Raw genomic sequence first — 10,216 nt, 5'->3', positions numbered from 1 at the left:
GGTTTTTCCACAGCAGGCCATAGGAAAATATTATGAAGTCAAGAACTGTGGGAAGAGATGTGTGGTTTATTGGCACTGGTTGTGCCAAATAAATGAATATTCGTTTCATAATTTGTTTCTTTGAACATGGAAGATTATTTCCGCCCTAAAATGGAAAACTATACTCAAGCACACATTTATAGTTGATGTTTTTTCTTTCAAAGAACTCTTTTATTAAATTCAAGGTTGACTTTTCTTTATTTAACAGCAAGGAATGTTACGTGTGAACATGAAATTAGATTGCACAGCTTGGAAGTCACATGTTTTGATTTACTATTAATTGTGTTCACTTAGATAAAATGTTTCTATTCATTTACCTCCCAATTGTTTATTATTATTTTATTTTATTTCATTGAAATCGAAATCGAAGTCCTCTTTCCCTTTTCCATTGGTCGTCACTCGTGGCCGCGCCTACATCACTCCTAATTGGCTAAACGTAAACGTCAATCTCGGAACACCGGAAGTGTTTATGCTGTACTTGGATCGCAGAGAAAACTAGAAAATAATGCTAATAGCACTAGCAATTTAATGTTTTCAAGATCACGACCCATCATCAAGAATTTTTCTGGGTTTTTGGCGAGTAAGTCATTTGGCTTGATTGTGTTTTTATTTAACACGCGCTCTTGAATGAGGTGCTTGCGAGTGGCCGAAAACGGTTTTGCAACTAGCTAGTTAACGTTAGCCGCGGTAGATAGCCTGAAAACAAAAGACAGCGTGAAGCATCAACTCTCGTGTCATTAAGTTGCTCCTTATGAAGGCGTTCAACACGGTCTTATATGTGGCTTCATTTTTTTCATACAAGTCCACTTGGAAATGTTAAAACATGTTGTCATAATATGTAGACGATTGAGAATAGCGCTATAAAGCATCCTACAGTAGATTGCGCACAATCTCTGGAGTTGTTTAAGAACCAATGCATGCTGGCTTGCAAAAAGAGAATCAGGAAACACTGATTGTGCCACATTTATTGTTTTTATTTTTAATTTTGCCACTCAATTGATATCAGCGTGGCTGCATTTCCATTTACCCTCGTATTGTTGTTGTTGTTTTTTTTTTTTTTACTCTTCCTCTCTCCTGGCAGAGCCCACTGAAGTTTCGTCATGGAGGTACCTTGCTACCTGCCCAAACTTCTATTTGAACTCAACGAGCAGCGCAAGCGAGGCTACTTCTGTGACTGCAGCATCCTGGTCGAGGGCCGTGTATTCAAAGCCCACCGCAATGTCCTGTTCGCAGGAAGTGGCTACTTTCGGGCTCTTTTGGTTCACTATTTACAGGTGCGGTGGTTTTTGATGGCCGACCACTGTCTGTTCTGGAATACTTGAAATGTTGCTTCATTTTCTAAACATCCATCCATCCATTTTGCATGCAGTACCGCTTGTCTTCAACGACAGGGCACATATAGACGAACAACCAATTGCACTCACAATAAATTTTCCCTTTGGTGGATCCATTGAATAGAAATTCAGCAAATTCAAATTATTGAAATATTTGAAACACCAACTGTGACTTTTAAGTCAATTTTCCTAATTGTCTATGAATGTCGTTTCAGGATAATGGACAGCGCCAAAGCACAGCATCATTAGACATAGTTACAGCGGATGCCTTCTCCATCATCCTAGATTTCCTCTACTCCGGCCGGTTAGCCTTGAGCAGCAGCAGTGTCATCGAAGTGATGTCAGCGGCCAGCTACTTGCAAATGACCGACCTGGTGAATCTTTGCAAAAAATACATTAGCTCCTCTTTGGAAATATGCAATAAAGACAAGGAAGGCATAACCGAGGAGGAAAATCCAGGACAGGAAGGACGATACAGACCTGCGGACAGCGGCACTCCTGCTGCATCCAAGTCGAGTAGCGTCGGGGCCACGGAGCCTCGTTCACGGGTTACGGAAGCAGACGCAGCATCTATAAAGCCAGATGCGAGCCCTTTGTACATGCCTGGCAACAGCCCACCAGGCCCAAGTCGAGAACCGGACTCCGACTACCGTTCTGTTAGTGAAAAACCAAAGGCTCACACGGATCAGACTAACCTCTCCTCAACGCTGTGCTCCACTTTGACTCACGAGTTAGTGAACCCCAAGATAGAATATGACCCCGATGAGGAGCTTTTGGAATCCCCTGACAATAAAGACCTGGCATCATCATATCCCGGACCTTCAGTCCCTCATCACAGCAGATCAATCCCGCCAAGTTTTTCCATGGAGCGCTCCTCTGTGGGTTACAGCTCTTCCTTTAGTGCCAGGCAGCTGATGGAGATGCTGGCCAGGGGTGAAGGTCCCAACCCTCTGGTGGACCGAGCGGCCCAGCGCATGACTCACAGACCGCCGGGTAGCATTTTAGGAGTGAGTCGAATTGAGGACAGCTTGGGTTTTGTGGGATCATCTGTGATGGAAATTCAGTCGGATTGGATTGGAGAGGATACAGGTACAGCAAACCAAGATTGGTTCAGTGGAGTTTGTGAACTTGGTACCTGCCATGTAGATTTTTAACGGCCTCTTCTATCCCGCAGGTGACAGCTTACTGGTTCCAGTCAAACTGCATAAGTGTCCCTTCTGCCCGTACACGGCCAAGCAGAAGGGAATTATGAAGCGGCACCTTCGCTGTCACACAGGAGAGAGGCCCTTCCCCTGTCCGATGTGTGGCAAGAGGTTCACGAGGCAGGAACATCTTCGCACCCACGCCCTGAGCGTAAGAGATGAATCACACTTTGTACCTTCCGTAGCCGTCTTCTGAGCATGTGGACCGAGCCCGACTGCAAATAATGAAAATCTATTAAGAAGCCAAAATATAGAAAATTGCCAATAGGTGTGGCTCAATGGTGGCAAAGCACTACTTTGATATTAGACGGGGTTATGTCTTGGCAAAAAAAAAAAAAAAGCTCCTCCGCTCACTCAAATGTATTTCCTTAGCACCAAGATGGTAATGAAGCAATACTTTTTTAAATTATATATATTTTTTTATTTTAGCAAGGGCTTTAAATAGTGCCAAAAGGAAAATGGCGAATATGCGGAGGAACCATGTTCACTCATTTCCCAACCGCCGCCACTGTCTGCGAACCCCCGACCAGGTTCATCGTCATGACTTGCCCATGTCATGCAAGAGCTGCAGGAGAATCTTCTCCGGGTCCAGCGTATCTCCAGGCTTCCGACGCTACGGCATCTGCGACAGCTGCAACTGCGTGACCACCACTCACGCCGACTCCACCCCGCTACACCCTGCCAGCCAAGTGGAGCCCACGGAGCGTGAAGAGGGCGGCGCCGATTGGGCCAGTTTCATGGACGAGGTGGACGAGGTGGAGGTCGGTCGAGTGGAAGACTTGGTGGAGAAACAGATGCTGGAAAGGCAGCTGGCCGCTTGCAATGACGTAGGTCATACTCTGTGAATCTTTAGAATTCCTCCCTGATCGTCATGAAGTGTATTTGTAGAATATTCTTTTTGTTTTTTTGTTTTTTGTTTTTTTACAAATACCTCTTTGACTCATGGAGACCTCACCTTGATTTAGGTTAGTTTAAGCGGGGAACACACATTTAGTGAACAATTTAAGCAATTGTTAAAATCATGAAAAAAAAATGGCAATGAAGTGAGCGGCTGATGATACTTGTCACACCACAAGATCAATCTTTCAGAGGGCACCGACAATCATGCTTTTGCTGACTTGGATCGAAAAAATTAAAATACTGAAATCAGGGCCAGTTATTGGTGTTGCCGTGCCTTGCTCTTGGTCCATAGATACTTTATCGATTAAATTTTGTGAGTGTTTTCAGGCCATCGTTACCCCCCCTTGTATGTCCTGCGTGTGCTTTTTTTTTATATTGAAAATGCAAACAAGTGAAGCCTGGTGCATGGCTCAAACTTGTCCAATGAGAAGCAGAGCGCTGCTCTCTAGTGGTGACTTCACACACTTGCCAATTCACTTTTGGAAGGCACTGATGACAAATGGAAGTGAGTGCTTTCTTTTCTTTTTCGAGGACAATATTGAATTTCTTTCTTCAAAAAAGAAGTAACATTTGATGTATTCTTATGTAGGTTCTTATGGTAGTACAATCACTAAATGGCAATGGTGGAAAGTAGTCAAATACAAAGTCAATTTTTCAAGTATTTGTACTTCACTTGAGTGTTTACTTTTCTGACGACGTTTTACCTTTTACTCCTGGCATTGGAAAACGTTTATGTGTACTTTCTATTCATTACTTTTTGAAGCCTCCATTCAAACAAAGATGTAAATTGAGGTTAAGTCAACTGCGATGGAGATCTTGGTGGACTGAGATCTGAACAGACAGCAGCGACGTGGAGAAACATGACCCGGTGTGAATGAACAAGGATAGTAACAGATTCACAGAAGGTCGATCCTCCACATCCACGGTTTTATTCAAAAGATTTGTTTGCTGTTGCTGACTCCAACAATGACGGCGATGAATGCGTTGCCTCATGGTCGCCAAAAACCCCTAGCTTTAACGAATTCAAAATGTGTCCGTCCACTCTGGGGGAGGGGACATCACACAAGTAAGATGCGTTTTTTTCAGTTATCACAAGCTGTTATTTTTTTAATTACTCGTTATTTCATGGGAACACTTGTTTATATGGCATAAAAGTCAAGTTGGTTGTTTTTTCCCTTGTCAGTATGAACACAAAATAAGTTAATAAAAGAGGAGAACTTTTGTGTGCAGGTTTTTCTTGCTGTGCTAAGTCATCAAATTTTGATATGCTGTCCTAAAAAGTAGTCAGTAGAGAAAGAACCCTAAAATGCACTATAATCTTGACAAGCGTACTCTATTCAATCTTTTTACATTGTTATTATTTTAATGTTCAATATTTCAATTTATCCTCAAATTTCCGGGTCGTGTACTTGCATTATTTTGTACTTGGATATAATTTAGCATCATATTGGTCCAGTACCGGAGGTGAATCAGTGCTTTTCCTTCATGCAAATCGTCACAAATCTAACGGCAGAGGGCGACAATGAGCCCAATGTAGCAAACAGTCGACCGTAGAAGAAGAGCCCCAATTCGTCATTGTCAATACAGGACAGTAGACGGAATATGTCGATCCCTTGAAACAAAAGAAGTGGCACTCGGTTGAAAGGGGAATCGGAGCTGCTTCCTCCAAAACATGGGCAAGTCGCGGGACTTGACTGAGTTCGAGCGAGGACTGATCGTCGGCGCTCGAAGCGCAGGCTGCAGCATCTCGGAAACGGTCAACCGGCTGGGCTTCTCCAAGACGGCGGTGTCGCGGATATACCGGGAATGGTGCGTGAAGAAGAAGACTAGCAGCCTGCGGGGGACCGGCGGGAGGAAACGCCTCGTCGACGAGGTCGGCGAGAAGCGGATGGAGCGCGTGGTGGAAGCCAACAACCGGGCAACGGTCACGGAGATCCAGACCATGTACAATTTCAGTGCCGAGACGCCCATCTCGCACAAAACGACCCAGAGGGCATTGAAGCGGCTGGGCTACAGCCGCAAGCCTCCCAGGCGGGACTCGGTGTCTCGGACCACGCGGAAGAATCCGGTACCCCGGACCAAGCAGCAGGACCCCGTCCAGGGCTCTCCACTGAAAGAACAGACTGCCGTGTCGACGGACTTGGGTGGAGGCAACAATGCGGAACAGGACACGGGTCGTAAAACTCGGGAGACTTTGCCATACGAGGGTGCTCCCGTGAGTTGCAACCAGACGCTCCCCGCGGTCGAAGCCCCTCTACCGGGGTTTCAGTGTTGGTGAGGATCCACATCGCCGAGAGCCTTCAGATCACCAGTGCCTGTGGCTCTGTTCTTACTTTGAACTCTTAATTTCGAACCCTGGACACATGACCCAACTTTTGTCGTCATCAACATTGAAATGCGGTAGCATAATAAGCCTAGGTGTTCATACAAAAAGTGCATTTATTGTTGTAAGCCATTGTAACGTGATGCACAGTTGTGTATGTTACCACCGTGCTGAAATATAAGAACATGAAAAGCTGCACTACGATTAATCATTTACGCTGCGTTGTGCATTAATTTAAAACCAATTTTGGAGACACACTTCCTTGGACAGGAACACACAAGTGTTTTACTTACAAGTGAAATCTAACTGAGCATTACTTAGCAAATGTGCTTTGCTGGATTTAAAAAGTTCAACAAGCTGTGAACATATTGCACAGTTTGAAAATGTACCTTTTGTGTGTGTACCACTAGTGGTACCGCTCCACACTTGAATCTCATTTGGTTTAGTCTGTTATACCTTGACTGTCCAAATGTTACGTACAAGTTGGAGACGCTTTCAATCAATTGAAAACACTTATATAATATACTTTTGAAGTACTTCCACAAAAGCACACGTTTGCCATGTCGCTAAGCATGTTTACATGCACAAAAGAATCAGATTGTTCCCCTGCAGTTTGCAAGAGATGGGCCGAGCTCGACCAGGAATAGAGAAAATCCACAAGTAACTGACACCCAGCCATTGCAATGGCTTTAAATAGACAAACAGGGTTAGATGGAGCTGTTTTGTATGCCGTTTCAAAGTCTCGTTTCAGCGGTTTAATCCAATGGCGAATTTTTTGTGCATGTACATGTCATGTACTGACGGTGTGGCATCCATTTAAACAGCATGGAGTTCTAAAATTGCGACAACAATATTGGGTGAGGTTTTGACCTTTTGCACCGTCAAGTGAATCCTTTCATGCATCTCTTGTTCACCATAATTGTTGGGCTTTACGCCATTGTCCCATTTAAAATAGCCACCTTGTTGGTGTTTTTCTTAAAGTATTTAACAAGGCCAGAAGCAATTAGCTCAAACAGTCGCGAGGGATGGCATGTTTCTATTCTTCCCAATGAAGTTCTTAAATTATATTTTGATCTATGTGTCGATAATTGAATGCTACTGGAATTGTCTTGTCTGAGGTTGTTGTGTTTGAATGTGATTTTGCACCTTACAGTTATTTGTACAGATTTACTTTCACTTGATTTGAGTCATGCTACGAAATTCACCCGTGTCTTAAAATTTGCATGCATTTGTGGCATTTTCCTGAGAGGGTAACATTAATATGCCTGCATGTTACTAAGTATTTGTTATTGTGCATTAAATGTCTATTTTAGTTACTTGTGTGCACAATTATATGATCACTTAATGACCACCGTCAACATTTTCATTTTAAACACAACTGTTCTCATCAGCCAAAAGAGCACCACATTCACAGTGAATTGTGGTAGCGACAGAATCTTGCAGCAGTGGGTCTGATTTTCTTCTGTTAGAAATGCAGCCTTAGCCAAGGTGGGGGCAATTATGAACACTTCAAAACAGTAGTCAATGTTCAGTAATAAATAGGGTTGCTGCTAGAAAGAAAAAAAACAGAAAAAAAGCCTAGAACACCTCATCTCATCTTCTACATACTAGGTCAAATGAAATTTAGTTGTGGTTAAACAGAGGCATTTTCAAGTTGAGCAGATTTTTATTTGTTTCAAACGAGCACAAAAACTGCAGAATGGTGAAAAGAAAAAAAGAGCACATTGATAAAGCACAAGTTTGAGAAGGGGCCGAAGGCAGCAAAGCTTTTCAAGTTTGAACAGTGAAAATTTAACACATTTTTCCTTGAAGTACAAATCTCCTTAAAAACATAACTAACATCGAATTGATGGCAGTTGTGTGCTAACTTCCGTGTAACAGCTGTAGGTCATTTTTTTGATTTTTTTGAAAGCGATATACAGTAGAAGGACGAATAACGCCACATTTTAAATTGTAGTAACTCAGCCTAGCCGAAGGAGGCGCAGATTTGCCGAACAAACAAACCACAGAAGGAGAGCTTTATTTACAAGTCGCTCATGTTTGCATATTGAGCTAGCTCCCTTCAAAACAAAAGAGATAAGCGGCCCCCAAAAGAGGAATTTGTCGTGTTTTCCCCCAGTCCAAGCGTTGGACCACCCTGGGAACACATGGGCAAATCGCGGGACTTGAGCGAGTACGAACGGGGCCTGATCGTGGGCGCCCGAAGCGCGGGTTGCAGCATCTCGCAGATAGTCAATCGATTGGGCTTCTCCAAGACGGCGGTGTCTCGGGTGTACAAAGACTGGTGCTGCAAGAAGAAGACCTCCAGCGAGCGGGGGGCTTGCGGCAGGAAACGCCTCGTTGACGAGACTGGCGAGAAGCGGATGGAGAAGGTCGTGGAAGCCAACAACCAAGCAACAATCGAGGAGATCCAGACGTTGTACAATTTTAGCGTGGAGAAGCCCATCTCGATCACGACCACCCAGCGGGTCTTGAAGCGACTGGGCTACATCCGGGGCTCTACCCAGCGGGATCATGTGCTCCAGACCGCCCCCGTTGAGAACTCTCACTCTGAGGAATTCGTGGACTACGCACATGTCGGAAAAGGCTGGATCCTTCGCGTCAATGATGGAGGTACCGTGAGTTCCAGTGAGACTGTCCCCGAGGTTGGAGCAACCAAAGCGGGCTTTCCGTGCTCGTGATGAGAGCAGCGCGGATCCCGAAGACCACCGATGCCTGTGGCCCCTGTGCTCCAATGTTTAGTTTTTTTGCCCCATGCACTTTCTTGCATTGCTCTACGCCACTAGTGTACACATTTGATGATTTTTCCACGTGGACAATCATTGGCTTACCATTAGACTCATGCACTTTTATGCAATCGCATTTTTTTGCACTGCTAATTTGCTACCATGTGACTATCATTGAGCGACTGGCAGCTTCACATTTTATTGTCACCCATTAGTTTGTGTTTTTGAGCTTTTGCATAGAGTGGTTTGAGTCCACTCCACCACCTGATGGCGTCACTTTGTCAGTATTAAAATATATTTAGATTTTTTTTTTTTAAGATGACTGCAATACTAATTTAAACTTTGAAGTCATTGCCGTTATTGAGGACAGAATAGCAAATAAACGGATGGAACTTTTATGAAGGTGCCTTTGATTTTCATCTAAATATATTACATTTTTGTTTCTTAACAGACCACAAGGAAATACAAATAGGATGCTGTCTGAATGTCTAAAATCAGGAGTAATTAAAGGACCTGCAATTGACTGACAACCAGTCCAGACTGTATCTTGTCTCACAACTAGTCAAATGGATCCAATTAAAAACCATATGTAAAGCATTTTGACTATTAACGGCATACTTCTCTGCACTATATTCTTTCGATATCATACACTTAACATGTCCGTTTTCTATCTATCAATCTAGCCGATCGGACAGTAGTACCTAATGCAAACTGAAGGGTGCACCATTGAATCCATTAGACCACAAAGCTACAGCGTAGAAGAAGACAGTTGGTCTGAGGCAGAGAGCTCGGCTTACTTGGCATTCGTGATGGGATTTTCGGCTCTTTTCGGTGATCCGGTTCATTTGGATCGGCTCAGTGAAAAGAGGCGACTCTTTTTGGCTCTCAACGGCTCTTTTAACTTTAGCTTTTCTTTTAAATATTTATGACAAATTTAGCATACATTTTGATAAATGACTTGGTGAACTAAATCTTGCACTCTACTGACTGCAAATAGCAACAATTATCAAGCAAAGAAATGGCTTTTTACTGATTTTATTGAACATTAAAAAGGCTCCAAACAATAAACAAGCAACAGAATTAAACTTAAACCAACAACAAACATGCTGCATCATAACAAAAATAGTGAGTATTAACTGCAACAGCAGCAGTGAACAAAACAAACATAAGCTACTCCTTGCTTTATTTTAACAAACATACGCAACTCCTTGCTTTATTTTAAATTTGCAGTCAACACAACTAAATACTTAAACTTGGAATACTTCAATTTGTCCAGTCTTTGAGAACACCCTCTCTGACAGGACAGATGTTGCTGCAATGCACAATCTTCTCTCCATTACTTTGATCAAACGGGGGAAGACGGAAGCTCGGTATTTCCACCAGCTCAGTGGATCAGCTGCCCTTGAAATCTGTGGTTCTTCAAGATATGGCCTAATTTAATGCTTTGTGTTTTTGCACGCTTGGCTAAGACTGTAAATTCGATTCAGGTTGCTTGCCAAACGCCTTTGTGCTTTCCCGGACAGTAGGGGGCGATATGAACTAAAGATATCCAAGAAGAAGAATAAGTACAAGCACAAGAACGGTACCACTTCCGGTTCAATCAGCAAGTTTTTCCGCTGTCCACAAGAGCTGTTCTCAGTGAGTAATTTTAATGTTCTTCGCAGTTTATCTCTGAGTGTATAGATGTAGACA

The 10,216-nt window shown here is 43.3% G+C and overlaps 2 protein-coding genes across 3 annotated transcripts; both read left to right on the top strand.

Annotated features, from left to right (window-relative positions):
* The first annotated feature begins 480 nt into the window (after positions 1 to 480).
* zbtb8b (zinc finger and BTB domain containing 8B) lies at positions 481 to 4,697 on the top strand. 2 transcript variants are annotated; one of them, XM_019875620.1, is made up of 6 exons: positions 481 to 619; positions 1,121 to 1,313; positions 1,589 to 2,462; positions 2,548 to 2,726; positions 3,106 to 3,403; positions 4,228 to 4,697. In XM_019875620.1, the coding sequence occupies exons 2-6, from the start codon at positions 1,140 to 1,142 to the stop codon at positions 4,308 to 4,310; spliced, it is 1,608 nt and encodes a 535-aa protein (XP_019731179.1). In that variant the 5' UTR covers positions 481 to 619; positions 1,121 to 1,139; the 3' UTR covers positions 4,311 to 4,697. The 2 variants fall into 2 exon arrangements, with proteins under 2 accessions (XP_019731179.1, XP_019731180.1); XM_019875621.1 differs by having other exon boundaries at positions 3,106 to 4,697.
* Positions 4,698 to 4,908: 211 nt separating this feature from the next.
* Positions 4,909 to 7,114, top strand: LOC109519215 (uncharacterized). The gene has a single exon (XM_019875622.1). The coding sequence runs from the start codon at positions 5,148 to 5,150 to the stop codon at positions 5,751 to 5,753; it is 606 nt and encodes a 201-aa protein (XP_019731181.1). The 5' UTR covers positions 4,909 to 5,147; the 3' UTR covers positions 5,754 to 7,114.
* The last annotated feature ends 3,102 nt before the right edge of the window (positions 7,115 to 10,216 follow it).

The sequence above is a fragment of the Hippocampus comes genome, unplaced genomic scaffold (assembly GCF_001891065.2).
Source record: "Hippocampus comes isolate QL1 unplaced genomic scaffold, H_comes_QL1_v1.1 scaffold12, whole genome shotgun sequence".
Classification (NCBI taxonomy): domain Eukaryota; kingdom Metazoa; phylum Chordata; class Actinopteri; order Syngnathiformes; family Syngnathidae; genus Hippocampus; species Hippocampus comes.
Note: the sequence above shows the minus strand (reverse complement) of the source record. Positions and strands in the feature narration are given on the sequence as shown.

Excerpts from the sequence above, each read along its gene's own strand:
- zbtb8b (XM_019875620.1), top strand. The coding sequence starts at position 1,140 with ATGGAGGTACCTTGCTACCTGCCCAAACTTCTATTTGAACTCAACGAG. Across the intron at positions 1,314-1,588 it reads TTTTGGTTCACTATTTACAG|GATAATGGACAGCGCCAAAG; the intron begins GTGCGGTGGTTT and ends ATGTCGTTTCAG. Across the intron at positions 2,727-3,105 it reads TTCGCACCCACGCCCTGAGC|GTTCATCGTCATGACTTGCC; the intron begins GTAAGAGATGAA and ends ACCCCCGACCAG.
- LOC109519215 (XM_019875622.1), top strand. The coding sequence starts at position 5,148 with ATGGGCAAGTCGCGGGACTTGACTGAGTTCGAGCGAGGACTGATCGTC.